General features: G+C 45.8%; 1 protein-coding gene across 7 annotated transcripts in view; it reads left to right on the forward strand.

Moving 5' to 3' along the window:
- The window catches only part of CCDC149 (coiled-coil domain containing 149), an 88249-nt gene that overhangs the window by 24758 nt on the left and 43470 nt on the right, over positions 1-20021 (forward strand). For 6 of the 7 annotated variants that reach the window (XM_079153485.1, XM_079153481.1, XM_079153483.1 and 3 more), the window contains exons 2-3: positions 5054-5215; positions 6750-6788. In XM_079153485.1, the coding sequence (XP_079009611.1) occupies positions 5054-5215; positions 6750-6788 (201 nt within the window). Of the gene's footprint in view, positions 1-1058; positions 1170-5053; positions 5216-6749; positions 6789-20021 lie in introns of all 7 variants that reach the window. The other variant, XM_079153486.1, reaches the window with a different exon arrangement.

The raw sequence follows: 20021 nt of genomic DNA on the forward strand, positions 1-20021 counted from the left end.
TCAAATATGTCACTCAAGGTCAAGTAGTGATACGTGCTATCAGATAATGGGACTGAGAGCTTGGGTGGCGGCAGAGAGGGATGATCATCCTGCAAAGGAAGCAGCAAAGATTTGGATAAAGCCAGGGAATGACCCGTGCAAGGTCCTGGGGTGGGATACAAATGTTTCCCTTAGAGCTGTTCAGTTACCTCTAGGAGCGTCTTGTTGAAAATATGGTTCTCTCCAAGAGAGGTAACATGTTGAGCTGCTGATAACTTCTTTGCTACCAGTGTTTAAGAGTAAAAGGAGCTGGGAATGTGTGCTGGAAACTTCTGCTTTGAGCTGACAGCTATAAGTAATGTGACCCTGAGGAAGACACTTAACCTCTCTGAATTACAGCTACTTTGCCCGTAAAATGGGAAAAACAGTTCTTGTCCCAGTTGTCAAAGTGTTGATTATCATATGAGAGTGTGGAAGTGGTTCATTCGCCTTAAATGCTGTACAACTAATGTCTAATTTTTTAAAAAGTTGGCATGGCATGTTAACACTGCACACTTCAATATCGGTTCATCAGAGTTTGCCTCAGTGGCAAAGAACGAGCCGATTACTCGTTTAGGTAATGGCCGTTGTCCGGGTACCTTTGGTGCCTACTCATTTCTCCACTCAGGTCCAGCATCATCTCTGAAGCTTTCTCCCCTTGGCCCCCACCCAACCTGTATGTCTCTTGTGCCTGGCACTAAATATTTGTTGAAAGAATGAAAAAGTGTGCAGTCATAGTGACTCAAGCTTCTAGTGTCAGTCCACAATAAATGTGTGAAAGCAGGCCCCTGTGCTTCTCGGATGCACATATTCCAAAAGGAAGTTTCATGGAGCCGCTAACCCTTACTGCACAGGATGCACCCTGATGCTTTCCGCTCAGTTCTGAATCTTTTTTTTTTTTTTTTACTGTTAAAATGAGGGTTACAACTGAATTGATTTCACTACCCAGACTAATGGATCATGACCATGATTTGAAAACACTATGGAATATTATGGATGTTACGGAATATTCTGGCTGACAGGAACTTTGTTCTTTGCAGTCAAGAGAGTCACTTGGGTTATCTGTGAGGCTCCTCCCAGCTCCAGCTTTTGATGCTGACTCTGAAAGAGAGAGAAGATAGGAGACTCTGGAAATAGGCACTAGGCATAATGTGAGTTTGAAGATTTAATGCATTTAATGGACTTTTAATTTTTCCCGGCCTACATGAGGATGTAGAAATCTAATGAATGCTTAATTTGGGGGCAACTACTGTTTGAGAAAGGTTTGATTTTAGTCATATACAAATTCCAGAGGCTATGTAGAGATTTGCCAGGGTGACTTCCAAATAAATGTCGGCTTCTTTCTCCAAAGTCTTTGGGCCCCAGATGTGTTTCAGGTACAGGAGTTTGGGAATCTGAAAGGAACCGTGATGAGCATACTGAACATTCTGTGGCACCCCAGCGGAGTCTTGGGCAGCAGCCCCTGAGCAAACACACTTATTTTTGTTCTACACATGTATGACAATTCACATTCTGGGATGGAGATCAATAGCAGCCTTAGATCAGCTGTCGCTGACCAGACAGGAAAATGTGTTCAGTTTTCAGGAATTTCAGGATTTCAGGTAACAGGAAGTGAAATTGCGTCACCCAGGCACCATGTTTTTGCTTTACAAAATTCAGGACCAGAAGTTCATCCCTTTGGGGAACCAGTGCTTGGCTCAATGCCCATCACAAAGAAGGTGCCCAGGAAACATTTGTTGAGTGAATGACTGAGGCCGACCCCAGCTTACAGCAAACTCCTCTTACGATCAAACCACTTTGAGAAGACAACTCTCTCATTCCTTTCTGAGGCCTGACAGTTCTACCCCACTTCCCAATAGTGGATGGAAACCTTATTATTTCTTCTAGGGTCCTCACAAGGAGCAGAGGAAGGATCCATGGGCATCTTTTCTTTTTCATTTCCTGTCAGACCTTGCACTGAGGAAAGAGAAGAGAGGCCCACTAGTTTTAGAGAGAGTTATATGAATAAATAAAACTTTTCACACCCATTTATTCTAGAAAATTCAGAAAAGTAGCCCAATTAATTATTGCCTTCTTACCTCTCATATTCTCAGAACACCAACTAGCTGTAGCTCCAACTTCGCAATGATATTATTATTATTATTTTTTTTTAACAGAATGCTGGCTATTTTTCAGGGATTGGGGCTCCCCAGGCTGACTCCATAATGATCTGGGTTCCAATTCTGGTTCTGCCAATCCTTTGGCACATTACATAAGCTCTTTCATTCAATTCTCCCTCATTTATAAAATATCGATGATAATTGATACTGTAACATCATTGTGTTTTCGTGAGGATTTACAGAGATCATATGGGTAAAGTACGTTCACAAAACTGCCTTTTCTTGTTCATAGTAATATGAATAGTGGTAACATTACTCCTATTCATGGTTGGAGTGACATAGCACAGGCTCAGGGGAGCCAGTGGAATTTCCACCAGACCCACACTCGCATTCTTTCATGTGGGCTGTTTTAGTCAGGATGGGCTGAATTCAGCTACTGTAACAAACAACCCTCACTCAAATCTCAGTGCCTTAACATGGCAATAGTTTATTCCTGGATCATGCAGTGTTCCCTGTGGACTCAAGTGACTGTCCAGGCAACTATTCACTGTTAGCTCTACACTCAGCTCCATTCAGACTGTTTGATCAGCGAGACTTCAGCCTAAGCCTTGTCCTGCTGATACAAATAAATGACATGGAATACAATTTTTGAAAATCAGTGCTTCAGACCATCACACACAAAAGAAAGAACAGCCCAGCATTGACTTGCTTTCTTTTTCTGTACCAGGGATTGAACCCAGGGTGGCTTAACCACTGAGTCACATCCCCAGCCCTTTTTATTTTTTATTGTGAGACAGGGTCTCATTAAGCTGCTTATGGCCTCAGCTAAGATGCTGAGACTGGCTTTGCACTCCTGAGCCACTGGGATTACAGGCATGTGCCATCGCACCTGGCTCAGCATTGACTCTCTGAAGACTGCTGTGTACCTGGTGTGGCTTTGGTTCCTATACAGACTGTATTTGCTTTCTTCTCTGTAGATGGAGCTTGTAACTGTCCTGTCTTCCACGCTGTCAAGGGAGTAGCACCGCAAACCTCTGTTCCTCACACCCCGGGCCACTGGGGCTTAGCAGGGCCTGTTCCCTTCCAGGCACCCTAGACCCAGAGCCAGGGAGGCTTGTTGCTGCCCCCTTGGCTCTGAGGTCCCCCATGGACCTTGGGAGGAAATGACTTTTCTCTTGAACCCTAATAAACAGTCATTCAAAACCAGGGGACTCAAATTTCCACTTTGCCAATAAGAAGTGGCCCTTCCCTATCCCTTTGTTAGATCAGATGTTCCAGCCTAGCCTCCCTACTGCAGCTTAGAGTGTCTGTCTACAATCGGGGTCTTCGTACCCCAAGTCAAAGACATCGTGGGTCTTTGGGGCCTTGGGTTTAAATCTGATAAATTGAAGGGATGAAGGTGAGACTGTCTTAGTGCCACCCACCCCTACAATCCTGACAACTGAGGCTGCTGATTGCAGGAAAAAGAGCTGAAGGGACAAGGGCAGATCTGCTCACTTGTGTGTAAATGGTATTTTTTCCTGTGAAATCTCAATACCTCCCTCAGGATGTCTCCGGGTAGGTCTCTGAGCCGCTCTCCTCTGATATTTACTCGTTGGGATTTTACTCTTGAGAAATCACTCTGGCAACAGAACTGTTTCGCCATGAAGACGATGTCAAAGTCTCAAAATCCAGGACGTTTTAAGGCAGGATTCCAACCTCATTACTGCCAGGGATGAAGCTCAGCCAAGGTGAAGTGTCCTCTCTTAGAACTCAAGCCTGTCTCAGAATGCCTTTTCTTTCCCCTTTGTTTTTGAAGCTAAGCAATTACTTTTTTTTTTTTCTAGAAAAAAAAATTGCGCTAATGCACAAAACTCTCTTTTTTCTCTTTCATTTATTTGAAATTGAACTTAACAAAGTCAGTTGCGAGCAGGCACTATATATGAGTAATGCTTTTTGTCCATAAAAGAGCATTGACTCAAATGGTACGGGGGTGCTGATTCCCTCTCCGCTTTGTGTGAGTCCATAATGACAAAGTACTCATGTCAGAGTGTATAATGAAACTATAAATTGTTTTCATGAATGCTCTGAATTTGGTCTTTTACGGGGCAAATTCAAAAGGTATTTAGTACCACATTTCACATGTGTGAATAACGCCAGATGGTGCAATATATCCAATAAAAGTAGAGTCCTTAGTGGGCTCACACTGGCCGCCGTGGAGGGTGATCGTCAGGTGCAGTTGGTTCATGGTGCAGGGGATTGGGGCGACGGAAGGATGGAGAAAACCCCTAACCAGGAGGCAGAAGTTCTGGCCAAGTGCACAGTTGGGGGAGAAGTCAGCCTGGCGGAAATACTTGGCTGCTAAAACTGGTTTCTACATTTGAGTCATAGAAAAACTTGCAGTATCAAGGTTGAGTTCGTGAACAAATGTATAAGTGAGGAAATGTCTGCTGGGTTTTGTGGGAAGGAGCAATCTGTGAAGTGATTTATGGTCCAACTAAATGATTTTTAATAATATTTTGATTTTTTATTATAGAAACCATTTGGGTTTATCCTTGAAATTTTAGAAAACCCAGAAAAGCAAAAAGAAATCTAAAAACTTGGGCAAATAATTTACTATTGAGAGATCATTTTTACAAAACTTTAATTATCTTTATCTCACAGAATTTCTGCATCTTCCTAAACAGAATTGGAGCCCAGCCATCTGTTTACCTCTCTGTGTAACTTAAAAGAACATTCTGCTTTTTAAACTTATTTGCCAATTAACTTATTATATCTGTCCCAGTTTGTTGAAGTTCATGCATAGCCAAGGTTTTAGTTCTGCCTGGAGGTCAGGCACTGTAGCACCTGTAGGCACGATGTCACCTCCGGCTAGACGCTCGCTCCCTGAAAAGGCAGTCAGGAGTTAGAGTGCAGCCCACGCCGCGCTGACCCGCTCTTGGTGCCTCGCTTTGCAGTACCTGGTGTGTAAAAGGAAGCTGGAGAGTAAGAAGGAGGCACTGCTGATCCTTTCCAAGGAGCTGGACACCTGCCAGCAGGAGAGGGACCAGTTCAAGCTCATGGCCAATCAGCTTCGAGAACGCCACCAGTCCCTGAAAAAGAAGTACCGGGAGCTGATCGTAAGTATGCCAACCGTGACTGTCCTGTGCCCTCCGTGGAGACAGAAAGGTGATTTCATGGCCTTTATCTTAAAAAAAAAAAAAAAAAAAAAAGTGATTGCATTCAAACAGTTCCAAAGTACAAAAGTGCATTGAAAGTCGCCACCTGTTTCTGCCCCAGTCTAGTCCCACCTTTGGTGACCGGCATATGCCTCCAGGCTGCATGCTCCGCAGTCTCTGAACACACACATGCGTCCGTACCTGCTTCTGTGTGATTATTTCTCACTAATTCGTTGATATGGACTTTTTATTTTAAAGAGGATTTGTGTTATAACTCTGCATTGATAAACAGGCCACTGTTTACATGTGGCTATTTAAATTAAAGCTAAATTAATTTGAATGAAACAAAGTAAGAAACTCACTTCCTCAGTCTCCCTTTCACACTTCATGGACTCAGACTCTGGGAGTGGCTGGTGGCTGCTGTCTGGGATGGTGTGGACAGGGAACACTTCCATGGTGCTCACTATACTGGGCGAGGGACATTTCCTTTGGGGCAGAGTCCTACCAGCCAGCACTGTGCAAATGTTAGTCTAAAACATGCCCTTTTTGCTTTGTTCTTTATTTTGGACAACTTTCTAGGCCATAGGTACAGATTTAACTCATTCTTTGAAACATTTGCATAGTCATTCATAGTAAGGGTATATCCAAATTTTTTAAAGTTTTCCCTTATTTGGGGCTGTAAGATTTCTCTTTAGGTTTTCATATGGCAAGATTTTCAAGGATACAGATTATACGGAAGCAGAGGATACCAACTACATGGTCATGTTTTGTGTTCTTGATTCCATCCCCGCCCTCTGACTGATGCAGTCTCTGAAGTGTAGACAGTACTGCTAAGTTTCCATCACGTGCTGGGGTCAGGAACAGAATAGAAAAATCCTCCGGTTTAAATAATGTGGACTTGTCCATGGAGCACATCTGTGTTGGAGTATGCGTTTAGTGAGCATTTACTTATTTCCCTGAGATATTTATATTCCCCAAGGGCTCCAAGAGAGAGCAATTCAATCCTTAAAAGTCATAAAGTCTAACAGGATGGAAAGTTCTGTTAGTGCTTTTTTCTGTGGACCAAATCGTATCCCCCACCCCAGTTTCTGCTCACAGAGAACACTCAAGTGGTAGTGGGGGTGGGGGTGGCTGTCCCTGACCTTTGGTTCTAACTACTTAAAAGAGGAATGAAAAGGAAATTAAATGTTATTTCAGTTTAGTCTCTGCTCAAAAATAATTTCGATAGACTCTGGTTTTTAATTTTTGGTTTTGGTTCACACAGTTTTAGAAAATATATAGGTTTGGTCCTAATTGGAACTAATTTTCCAAAATAACTCTGGCTCAGTGTACAGTTATTTATTTATTCGTTTTTTAAAGCATACTTGAGTTTGGTTCAACACATTACTGATTGCAGGTTGGCAGTGGTGGGGAGGGTCTGAATTTAGGTTCAGAGTTTGGTTCAATTACTTGAGTCTAAATACATAAGATATATGTAATGTTTGCTTCTTTGTAGGATGGAGATCCATCCCTTCCCCCTGAAAAGAGGAAACAGGTAAGACTTATTCCTAATCTTTGATAACTCTCAACTTATTAAGATTATTGTCTTACAATGATTGAGAGGATCAGAGACTCCCTGATCTTATCTTTGACCTCCTATCTTTGACCTTTGGCCGAAGATATCCAAAGACAGCTGTGTTAAACTCTTCTCTACTCCAGAGCTGTTCTGTGCTCGGATGTGCCTCACTTTATAGGTTTGTGTGCTCCAGGGGAGCCCAGACGTTGTTGGTGGTATGTTCCATGTCATGAGAGGCCTCTGCACTTGAGCAGGGCTCAAACTGGAGGCTACAAACAAGGATACAGGAATTATCTGTCCGTTCTCAGCTGTAATGGTTACCAACACCCTGTGTTCGCTGATGAGTGTCAATGACCATCATATATGTGATGCTTGTTCACTGAAGATATACCAGGCACCACATGTAAAATTCATGGGTTCATTACCTTGGGATTTTCAATGCTGGTGAACATTATGCTCAACACATGCATGCACAGACACACACACACACACACACACACACACACACACAATTGTACACACAAGTGCACACACTGCCATACCCATGACTTTTATTCTGAAACAGCAACCCAGTCCTGTGGTCACCCTCCTGTCATTCAATGCTGCTCACTTCCTCCCTCCTTCCTGGTTTATGAGGTTAGTTTATAATGCTCCACGTTTGATCTGAAGTCTAATTTTTCTGTGGAGCTAATTGATGTTTTTTTGTTTTTTTTTTCCCCCTAAATAAAATGACCTGGAAATTTATCATTACTGTTTAAAAACTGAAATCTGTACTCCTGAATTTCTGGGTGTATTTGGTTGTAAGAAGTCATCTTTGTCGCAATTTTAGTTTGTTGGTATTCATGAAGGAGTCTTAAGTGAATTCACATTCTGTGACTTTATAATAAAAAATTTACATTGACCAACGAGGATCTGATGAATTCCAGTAAGTCTGTCAAGCTGCATTCTTACAGTTCTAAAAATACAATCTCAGGGTCCCAAATGTTGGCATTGTCATTTTTAATGCAGCATCTGGTTTCTGTCCCTTTAGGATTTAGCATGGTGGTAGGAGCTTGGGCTGGGCAGCCCCCCTTCCTGGTTGGAGCTTTGAGTGGCTACATGAGCTGGGGTATTTGGAGATGCAAGTGACAGAAATTCTAAACCGCATAACCCATAAAGGAACTGACTGCCTTGTATAACCAGAAGCTCCAAAGCAGTGAAGGCCCCGGGGGCTGCAGGGTCAGTAGTGTCATGAATTTGCCAAGTCCTTGTTTTCTCTGTGGTGCCTCATTAAGCAATAAAAATACTGGGCTCCCAGGGAGAGTTAAATTTCAGACAGCCAATGAAAACCTTTTTAGTATAAAAGTGTGTCCCACGCCATGTTGGGGATATACTTACACTAAAATATCACTTATCATCCTTCTGAAATTCACATTCAACTGGGCATCCTGTACTTTGTTAGACAACCCTATCTCGTCTGCATCCTCTTGTTATTAGGATCTGCTTCCTTCTTGGCTGGTTCTCGGAGCAGGAGAAGCAGAAACCCCAGCCACAAATACAAGCCCTTCCCTCCAGCCTGTTTGGGCCAGTGTAGGAAATGCTCCCAGGGCTGTTCTAATGACCTTCAGCAGGGGAGAGCTCACCTGGCTCAGACTGATCACCTGGGGTGGAAGGGCTGTCGGGGTCAGTGGTGTGGCCTGGGGAGGGCTCCTCTGGGTGTCCACATCTTAGCTTTCTCTAAGGGGTAAATATGGTGTCCACCGCATGAAGAGGCTGTGAGGGGCAGATGGGTTGATGCAGGCCGAGTCCTTAGCCGTGCCTGGCCCAGGTGAGCCTCAGGATGAGCTCATTATCCTCCTTGTCTCATCAGCACTTTTAAAGCAATTCCTTGTTAGCATGTTGATCCATCCATCATGGCTCTTGGTCAGACATGTGTCCTTGTAAGGACCCTCTTCGTTGCACCTGGAACTCAAAGTAACTTGGACCAAAGAACAGGTCCATGGCTCACAGGACCTCAGAAGGGCTGGTCCAGCAGCCTTCATGGGAGGCAGACATGTACCTGGCCTCAGGAGCAGGGACAGCAGGGCTCAGGTCCCCAGGTCCCCCCTCTGCTCTCATCTGTCTCCATCCATCATTCTTTCTTTTTTTTTTTTTAAGGGGGGATACATGGGATTGAATCCAGGGGTGCTTAACCACTGAGCCACACCCTGCCCCCCCCCCTTATTTTCCTCCTCCATATTTTTATTTTTTAATTTTGTTTTTAACTTTGAGACAGGATCTCACTAAGTTGCCTAGGGCCTCGCCAAATTTGCTGAGGCTGGCTTTGAACTCTCAGTCCTCCTGCCTCAGTCTCCTGAGCTGTTAGGATTACAGGCACACCCCACGGTGCCTGGCTCATCATTTCTTGGAATGGCCCCGCTTTCTCCTCAGAATGGGAAATGTGGCCACCAGCCACCCTGGAGCTGTGGACTCCACCTTTTTCCACTAAACACAGGGTGCTCCCAGGGCCTTAGGTGAGATCCTGTAGGCTGTGTTCAGGCCAGAGCCCTGATTCAGGGCCAGACGAGTTTGGACAGGCATCCTGTAGATAGAAGGCAGCTCCTGCCATTGCCCTGGGAAAGGATGCTGAGCACACAGCCTTACGAGCATGTGTTCTCCTGGCCATCAGTTAGCTAGCCACAGCCCGGGTCGCCGCTGACTCTTGCTGTGTTCCGGGCACTGTGGATGATCTCTTTTGGTTCTCACCAGCCCTGTGAGGTCAGTCCCGAGATGATTAGTGCTGACAGGGGACGAGGATGCACCTGCAGTCAAGGAGGTCACACACCAGAAGTGACACAATCCTGGGCGATGGAGCCCGGCTGGGGCCCTGCGGAGTCCTCAGCTCTCCTGCTGGTGACTGTGGGACTCAGGCAATCCTTAGAGGGCGCTTTGTGGGTGTCCTGTGCCGATGTAGACAGGAGGGACATGAGAGTGGAAGAAGTCCAGCCCAAAGCCCCGTGTTGGCTGCCCTTCCTCTGTGTCCACCTTGTCACTCATGCCTCCTGTCCTAGCAGCAAATTTTATTAGTACCCCTTTTATTCCCCAAGGTGTGTTGATCAGGGGATCAATAACCCAGTCATCTTAACTCCAGTAGGGATGCTGTAAACAGACAGGAAGCAAAATCATTAAAATACACTGGATGTTAAATGGCAGTCAGTGCAAAAGAGAGAAAAACCATAGCCCAAAGGTAGGGAGGGAGTTCTGGCTAAGGAATGGGAAGATGTCTTGGTATGTAGTGGGGAAAAAATCATCCTAGGATAAGGAATAAGCATCTCACCCCTTTAAAACATTTCTTACATTTCACTTTCTGTTAACTTATTTAGGCATGCTTGGTCTTTGGTGAGTGGTGTTAAGGTGTCCTCTTCATTAGTTCAGTGTGGGGAAGAAAATGTAGCATTATACTTTTAGGCACTGGGTGCAGCTAACTTTCTATTTAGCCAGAAGCAGGCAGCTTTGGGGTGCACGTGCCAGTGTGGGAAGGAGGTGGCTATTTCCTAAGCTGTGTCATCAGCTGGAAGCAGGTGGACACACACACCTGACCTGGTTACCCTGTCATTACATACTTAAAGTATATTGCACATTTTTCCCAAAGGCAGAGTGACGTGTGAAGGATTTACCCTCCACCTTCCGCTCCCCTGGCCCCCAGAGGCAAAGCGAATGCAACTTGTATAAATGGAAAGCTCTAGAACCAGAACTGGCTGCCAGACTAGCAGGTGTGACCCGGAGGTCACAGGATGCCCGTGTTGGGAAGGGAGAAGATGCACACCGAGCATCTTCATCAATCTCTACTCCGAGGTGGTGTTTCTTGATTTGCGAGGAGGTGTCTGTGACCTTGCCTCACTGGGCTCCTCCTGCTTTTTCTTGACATGGAGGGGTAAGTGGCTGGGATCACTCCCTGGTGTCTTCCAACTTTCAGTTCATTTTTCTGGCTGGGTGTTTTTTATACTATCAGAGATGCCTTTGAGAATCTTTTGAAAGCCATGGGTCTTTGCTCTGGTAAAGGCCCACATCCATGCACGAAAGAAGTTTGCGTACCGTTGCCTGGAGTCACAGACCCCCTGCAGACCACCCATGGAGCCTGGGCATTCCAGGGCTGCATTTCGGAGCTCTAACTGTGCGGGGGTTTTTCCTTACGTACAGATAGGAAACAGTTCCACTTCCTTGTCTTTCTAGTGCTTTCCGGAGACCAGGCATACGTGCATGCACACGTGTATGTAATTTCCCAACTCTCTTCTGAAGTCCCATGGCAGCGAGTCTCTCATACAGTCTCAGGACAGCGCCGCGGGCGGCAGTAAACGGCAAGGACTTTGATTCTGGTGTGCAGTTGCATGGATTCAAATTTAGCCCTTCCACTTGCTGATTGGGTGATGTTGGGCGAGCAGAGGAACCTCTCTGAACCTCAGTTTCCTTCTTATCAAAATGGACATGATAATGAAACATATTCTCAAAGCTCTTAGGAATTGGGGTGGTACTATTTATAATGCTTATTGCCTGATGGTTAGTGAGTGATTGGTGAATGTCAGATATGTAAAATCCTTTCCTGTGCTTTACCCAAGGGCGCACAGTAGGCTAACAGCAGGTCTACAAGCCGAGCCCACCAGTGTGTAGCCTGGTATTCCATATCAGGTTTGGGTTCTTTGATTCTTAGACTGTTTGGGTGGGGAGGATGCTTAATCAACTATCCATCCAGTTACTCTGGAAACCCCCAAATTAAATGCCTTGTTCAGAGTACTCTGCTTAGGGACACTGGAGAACCAGAAAGCAGCTTGGGATTTTACACCGGGCCAGTCTTCCTGTGGCCACCAATATCTGGCCATGATTTATTTTCCTGCTTTTTAAAATCTCCTCCTTAGAGGATGGACTAGAACTGTAATGTTTATGGTGCTAGAGATATAGTTGTCTGGCTTTCTTTTGGAACTTGGAATCCTTTTTTTAAAACAACTCAATTTCCAATGGCAAATCATCCGGTAAAGAAGCTGTGAAGGAATCGTGACAACAGTGATTGCACTAATGGCCTCTCGGGGGACGCTGAAATGAAAACGGCTCCTCGTCACTCCAGGCAGAACCGAGCACAGCGCACCCCGGCGTGCTGCAGCCAGAGATCACCCCGAGATCTCAAACGACCCTTTAAATATTTTTCTTTTGCTAAACAAGCAGTTCCTCCCAGGGAGACAAAGGAGAATTTAAATTGTCTCGGGTTAATCTTCTTAGGAGTTGGGGTCCTTTCTGGTCACAGCGGCACATTTTCCCTCTGCAAACTTCTCCTGGAAGAAACAAACACATCTTGAAGGTCTTTGTCTTTTCCTGTTTGATTTCGAGCAGCTGTACCAGGGGAGGCATCTCTTCTGATCCAGGAGGGAGTCGTTGCTTTCTTGCCTCTGCAAAGTGATGGCTTATTTATACGGTGACATGCACAAGATGACAACCCTGGAGAAAGCAGAGTCCGCAGGGGCCCTCGGCGGGATGGGAGGAAGCCTTTCATTTCCGTAGAAAGGTCTTCTTGGTCAAGCTTATTTCCCTCCTCCATGACTGCATATCAGAGTGACTTTGTATATGTGTCCTGGTTTGATGCTCAGAACCTAAAACTTCCTTCAAAGACCTCTAGTGCTTTGAGATGTTTCTTTTCACAACACTTTGAACGACACAACTTAACCGTTACACCAGGGAAACTTGGAAGAAATCCGAGGTCCGGCTGCTCAGAACTTCCCAAATCGTATCGACAGCAACTTCGTTCTGAGCACCAGCCTACCTTCCGATAAGATATTTGGATCCTTGCAACGATTTTGTAAGGAGAGCAGGCGCAAACCCCCCCCCCCGCCCCCCGTCCAGTTTACATATAAGAAAATTTGAGTTTACAAAGCCTAAAGAACTTGGGAGCCACCAAGGGAGCCACTAAGTTGCAGAAGCAGAATCATAATGACCAGAATTAAGCTAACATTTATTTAAATAGCAGCCCCCCCCACCCATTGAAGGTTGCAAATGCTTTCATTAGCAAGTGTGCTTCTGAGATTAAGGGCGGCTGAGCTGAGTGTGGAGCAAGCTCCCTGTGGTTGTGTTTTGTGAATAATAAAGCTGTTGCTGTGGCAGGGGTCATCATTTTGGCAGTTGCTATGAATAGGGGGCCCTTGCTAAGCAAAGCAAGTTCCACCCAACTGCTGTTCACACAGGACTCACCATCAGACCAAAGCAGCAGAGGAGAAATTAGATTTGCTATCAATCACACCTTTCAAGAATACCCCATGATTCATCAAACATTTTTTTAATGCATTCTTGCTTAATCTAGTACTTTGCCCGGTTGAAGGTGTGGATTTAAGGGGCCAGGGTGTCGACCTTTTTAATGCAGCATTTGCTAAATCTGGTCTTTCTCTTTTTTTCTTATTCTTTTTGAGGAAGTGCCTAGATCAAGGAGTTTGCTTGTCTTTTTCCTCTCTGATTTTTTGGTTCCCTTTCTGACTTATACGTCTGCAAATTGAGAGGTGTGTTACAGGAATTTGTGGCGTGTCTCATTTTATGTTGCGATGTGGGACGATTTTTCTGTGGCTGGATTACTAGAATGGGGTATATACAATAAATTACAAAGACTCAGGATGACTTGGGGGATTGTGCCTTTCTTCTCCCGGCCTGGGTCTGAACCGGTTAAGGACTCAGGTGAGAACAGGTGTCCCTTCCGCTGACTCCTATTCCCAGTGTTTGGAACAGTGAAGGTCAGAAGCTCATCCTCACCTGCTCTCTTTTCTTTCTCTGCTGGGGAGACAGCTTTGCCTCCACCCTCCTAGGTTTGGTGACTGCAACCTGCAAATTTAAATAACAAAAGACAGAACCACAGGAGGAAAAAAAGCATACAACTTTATTAATATTTTATGTCCAATGGGAATTTGCTGAAAAGAAGTAAAACTCAAAGAAGTGTTAGGCTTGGAGCTTCTACTGCCTTTATAAAAAAGAAGGGAAGTTGGGCTTTGGGGGATGACTGATTGTGGGAAAGTGACTGGGAATATACTGGAAAAAATTAAGAGAAATAAGGGGTATGTCAGTGATGTTTATGAAGGCTCCCTGTGCCCACTCTGACCCTCTGTCTCTGGCGAGCAGTCTTTCTAGGCCCTGGAGAGAGGGACCTCTTCACAAATGGAAGTTTATGCCCCAACTTTAGGCAGAAAAGGGGGTGTAGAGAACTCTCCTTGGATCTGTTGATTGTCTGCTGCCTTCAGCTCCAGGTAACACTGTGACCGTGCTACGGTTTGGATGGGAGGTGTCCCCCGAGGCTCCTGTGTTATTGCAGAAATGTTCAGAAGGGAAGAGATTCGAGACCCATAACCTGGTCAGTCCAGCTCAGTGTGAACGGACAGACCTGGTGGCAACCATAGGCAAGTAGGGTGTGGCTAGAGGAAGTGGCCAGTGAGGTTGGTCCTAGAAGGGTTCAGCTCCCGGCCCGCTTCCCCGCCCTCTGCCTCCTGGCCTCAGGAGCTGAGTGGCTGTCTCCGCCAAGCCCTTCTGCCATGAGGTTCTGCCTCACCTGGGGCCCCAAGAATGGTGTTGGCCAACTATGGACTGAACCCCTGGAATCATGAGCCAAAGTAAATTTCTCCTCCTCTAAGTTGGTCTTGTCAGGTATTTTGGTCACAGCAAGGAAAAGCTAGTGTGGGGGTTTCTCGCCATGTCCCGTGTGGATGAGAAAAGGGTTAACAGCCAGAGGATGGTGCTGGCTATAAATCAATCCATTACACGTAAACTTATCTAATCAGTAAACACCCAAGAGCCAGTACTCTTTTTAAATGAGAGGGGGCATGAGGGATCTGGCCACACCAGCTCGGGCCTCTAACAGCGTGGAGTCACCCAGCTCTTATTTATAGCCACACAGGTACAGGGGCCCAGACTGGGAGGGGCTTCTTCTGTGAAGCACAGGATGGGGTGGGGTCAGGGGAGCCATCAGTCCAGGGAAGCCACCACAGAAGCAGACAGGGAAGCATTCCCACACAGCCCACATATTCCCCGGCCATCTGGGACAGTCCTCTGTGGCTGGCTGCCACTGTGTTCTGCGGTTCCACCTCATCTGATTCTGCTAGATAAGGATGGCTCCCCACAAGCTAGCATGGTGGCAGTGGCATAATTTGGAGTGGCATATTCCAATCCCTCTCTTACCCATCTTTTCATTGTTAATAGTGGCACAGAAATGGAATTTAGTAGGTCCTTTTCTCCCCATGTCAAATATTTAGGGCTCACTCTTACAGTTAGTATCCTGAGATCTCTTCTTATGAACCAGCGTTTATTCCCTAACCATTGAAAGTAGAATTCCTTAATAGTGATGATCATCACCAAATATGATAATAATTATATTTAAAAGTTGCCCATTATTTCTTGTAGGTGTAAAAATCATGTGGCTTCTCATCAATGTCTAGAGCAGCTCAATTCACAATAGCCAAGCTATGGAACCAACCTACATGCCCTTAAACAAATGAATAGATAAAGAAAATGTGGTATATATACACAATGGAATATTACTCACCCTTAAAGAAGAATGAAATTATGGCATTAAATGGATGGAACTGGAGATGATCGTGCTAAGTGAAATAAGCCAGTCCCAAAAATTCAAAGGCCAAATGTTCTTTCTGATATGCTGATGCTAACACATGATAATGGGACACTAAAGGGAGAATAGAAGTTCATTGGATTAGACAAAGGGGAATGAAGGGTAGCGGGGATGGGAACAAGAAAGACAGTACAATGAATCAGACATAATTTTTCTGTGTTCATCTATGAATACATGACCAGTTACGATTTGGATATGAGGTGACCCCCCAAAACTCACATGAGACAATACAAGAAGGTTCAGAGGAGAAACGATTGGGTTCTAAGAGTCTTAACCCAATCAGTGAATTAATCCCTGATGGGATTAATTGAAGTGGTAGGCTGTGGCTAGAGGAGATTGGAATTGGGGCGTGGCTAGGGGGTATATATTTCGTATCTGGAGAGTGGACTCTCTCTTTCTCTCTGCTTCCTGATGATGTGAGCTGCTATCCTCTGCCAAGCTCTTCTGCCATATTCAGCCTCACCTTGAGCCCCGAGGAATGGAACTGGCCTTCTATGGACTAAGACTCTGAAACCACGAATCCTCAGATAAACCTTTCCTCCTCTATAACTGTGCTGGTCAGATCATTTAGTCACAGCAGAGAAAAGCTGACTAAAACACCAGTGTAACTCCACATCATGCACAACCACAAAAATGGGAAGTTCTACTCACATGTGATATGTCAGAATACACTCTACTGTCATGTGTATCTAAAAAGAACAAGTTAAAAAATATTTAAAAAATCCTGTGGCATCTATAGTGCAAACTGTTCTGACACATTTTGTGCTGTTCTTAGGGGGACTGACGGGGTAGTAGAGGCAAGAGCTAGTGTTTACCATGCAGCGGGACTTGAAGAAAGATGAACTGATCTACCTCCATGAGAATCTCTGCACAAACGTTGCCAAGAGGTTGAGGGGCAGCCAGCTGCTCCCTTACTCCCCAGTCTCTGCTTGCCATCCCTGTGCAGAGAGCATTTCCAGGGCACCCTGACTCCCAGGGCAGGAGCTGGCTTTGGTGAGGGGCTTCGGCACACATCCACCATGGGAGGGGTCAGGGTGCTCCCTGCCAGCAGAAGGTGTTCAGAGAGGGGAGCCCAATACCCTCTTGCCCTCGAGTCTCCCACTCTATTTCCACCACATCCCCCCTCCCTTCCCCAGCACAATTTTAATAGATGAGCCACTAGCTCGATAGAGCGACTCAGGTGTATGGATTCCATAGTCTGTTCCTCTATTATCAGGGTGAAAATATCAACCTGTAATGTTGGCCCTGGCTGGATCTGAACATTGAAGAGCCCTCTCTGCAAATCTTTGCATGTTTTTCTATTTTTGATGACCCTGCCCCAGAGACCCAGAGGAAACGATCCCAAGTCCTGCTCCCTTCCCTGGGAAACCTTCTGAGACGCCCGCTACTTTCCCCCGACATCTCCTCTGCACAGTGCTACTATTTGAAACTGATGGTCACAGAGTCCTTCTCAATAACACGGAGACAAAACGCTCTGCATAGCTGATAAATTATAAGCAGGCGCCGCACATTCACTTGATGGATTGCTGGAGTGAGTGTGTGTGAGTCACGGGTGTTATTTTTGGTCAGAAGAATTGTGTGAACTTTCCTTCTCTATTCTGAGTGCTTTGAAATGTATGGTTTTTCTTTCTTTTTTTATTCTTTTCTTCTTTTGTTCTTTAAGGTGTATGTCAAAGAATTTAGGTACCATATCAGAATAGTCATTTTCTAGTTTTCAGAGTTATTGTTTTGGAGTTGAGGAGGTGGAAGGGTTGAATAGAGAAGAATTATATGTTGACAAGTAATCCAGTCTATTAAGTGTAAAAGAAAATTACAGTCACCTGCTTTAAGGTGTAGTGGCTCCTCCCCCATCCCACCATTTCTCAGGGTCAAGTTTAAGATGGGGGTGGGGGTAGATTAACATGAACTCACTTGGAGGAATAGGGTTTTTCTTTTTTTATTACCTTTATCTTATTTATTTATTTTTATGTGTTGCTGAGGATCAAACTCAGTGTCTCATGTGTTAGGCAAGTGCTCTACCACCGAGCTACAGCCCCAGCCCTTGGGATTTTAATTGAACATTATTTTGAGGAAATGCCTGGCTTTAGCTGGGTGTAATGGTGCACACCTGTAATCCCAGCAGCTCGGGAGGCTGAGGCAGGAGGATCGCAAGTTCAAAGCCAGCCTCAGCAACTCAGTGAGGCCCTGAGCAATTCAGCGAGACCCTGTCTCTAAGTAAAATGTAAAAAAAAGGGCTGCGGATGTGGCTCAGTGGTTAAGCACCACGCCCCTACCCCGGGCTCAATCCCCAGGACCAAATAAGTAAATAAATAAATACATAAAAATACATAAAGGCCTGACTCATTTTGGTAGATTTCTTCTCAGCCAGATTGCAGAGTGAATAATGTTTGATCATCACTGCGGGTTTCCAGATTGTCTCCTGAAGCAGCCAGGCCCTCTGCCCCGGGTTTCTCTGAAATCTCCCAGTGCCGCTCACACGGGGCGCCGCTCGGGTTTAGTGTCTGAATACTTGGGAGCGTCCTTCACCTCAGTGCTTTTCAGAGTGAGGCCCACGGACCCGCACAGGCTGCAATCTCATTGTTTCTGGGTTTCGATAAGACGATACAGAAATTGAAGTTGGTGTTCAGAGACTTACAGCAATCTGACAGCATGATTTTGTGTCTTTTGAATCCAACAATAAACATTTGATGTTTTATCTTGATGTCTTCTTAAATTCATTTTGCCAGTCATTCATGTTTATTGCATTTTACAAAAGTATCAGTCGGTGATGGGTTGGAGGAAGGGATGGGGTCTTTTACCACTGGAGGACTGAGTTCTTCTGGGTTAGCTACTGAGTCAGAGTTGTGAATGCGCAGGGTCTTCCCCTGTGCCTGAGGGGCACACGCCCTTACGGATTCAAGAAGGGAAGGCCAGGGGGGCTGCGACATTTTCATTGTTTATTTTTTGTCCTTTGGCAAGTTGCTGGGGTTACATGGGAAGTATTCCCCGTCACCCCGTCCTCCTCACTGTTTAGGAGGGGCCTCCGGGGAGGGTAGATTTTGCGGAGGAGGATGCTGAGGTCTTCCTGACTGCGGGTGGCAGCTAGCTCTGGACAGAGCAAGCGCGGTGGCTCCTCCCTGGGACGGTCCCTCCTGTCTGGTGGCCTGTCCCAGTAATGAGGAGCCGTGTTTGCTACTGCGAGAAAAGGCCAGTGAGATTCCGTCTGGGAATATGCTGGAGTCCCGTGCAGGAGAGGCCGAGGCCGCTTGCCTGTGAGACTCTGTGCTCAGCAGAGAGTGGTGGTGGGAGGGAAGTGACCGGGAGGTCCGTCAGGTCACCTCTGACTCCTCTGCAGCCTGGAGCCAGCCTGCCCCAGTGTCCATGGCCGGTTCCTTCAAAGGGAAGCTTGAGATGCGATGGGCAGGGGGAGACGGAAGGCAGGGGGCCCTTCCCCTGCCTGGAATGTTCCCCCGGGTGCCCACGAGGCTTGTGCTCTCTCCTTTGCCAAGTCTGGGTTTCAGTGTGGCCTCCTCTACTCCCTCTTTGTTTGTCTTTGGGGCACTTAATGTGCAACATACAGACTTCGTTTATCCTGATTTAATGTAGCTAATTAGGTGTATGTCGACAAGGGCAGGGTGTTGTCCGTGTTGCTCTCTGCTCTCTCTCCAGGTCTTACACAGTGCCTGGCGCAGAACGCACACTTGGCGAATCCTTGTCTTGTAAATGAATGAACTAACGAACAGGGAAGTGGTAGGGTCAAAGGCTGTGTCCAGCGAGGCACCTGCTGCATCCACACAGTTGTATCAAGTGGTTGTTGGAGCCAATGAAAGACCACAGTCAAGGGCAATAATCAGCCTTTAACAAGCACCTACTGTATGCCAAGCACTGGAGCGGATGATACCGCCGTTTACTGGTGACCAGTTCTGCTCCTTCTAATGTTGAAGATTGAACACTAGAGAAGCACGCCAAGGCAAGCATATTAAGCAGGTTTTATTTAAAGGTAATAATGCAGACTTCTCCCGGCAGGAAGAAGGGGGCCATGGCTGATGTTCTAAAGTCCCAAGAAGTGAGCGCACCCTACATCTTTTATAGGTTAAATTCTCTTTTGTTCTCCTGTTCTCTACCCCCTTATCTCTCCTTCCTATGTGACTATGTGACTAGTCCTGGTTTTGCATTAAGTGAGAAACCATGGGCAGGGGGAGGGCCAGGGTGATTCAGGCAGGTAAGGGCCCAGGGAGCATTAATTAGCAGCTCCTTGTTTGCAATCCTTGATAAAGGCAGGTAAATTTGGTAATCAATGGCCTCCGGAGATCCTTGACATTCCATTCTTCCGGGGGCAGTCTCCAACTTCCAGAGGCAGATGACTTTATGGCCTCCATTTCCTTGATTTGACCCGATTCTCTATTTCTACACTAACTACCTGTTCCCAATTCTGGCTTCACGGACATCTGTGCCCATTATTTAATTAAGTGACAGATTGTCACAAGAAATGTGTATTCTTAGCTGTTTTACAGGTGAGGACGCTCAAGGGTTAGGATCTCGTGCAGAGTGACCCAGCCCAGTTAGTGGCACAACTGAGATGCGACTCAGTCTCTCTGGTTTCATCCAGAGACGGTTCCACATGCTGGAAA

This window comes from Sciurus vulgaris (genome assembly GCF_902686455.1).
Source record: "Sciurus vulgaris genome assembly, chromosome: 9".
In the NCBI taxonomy this organism is placed as follows: Eukaryota; Metazoa; Chordata; class Mammalia; order Rodentia; family Sciuridae; genus Sciurus; species Sciurus vulgaris.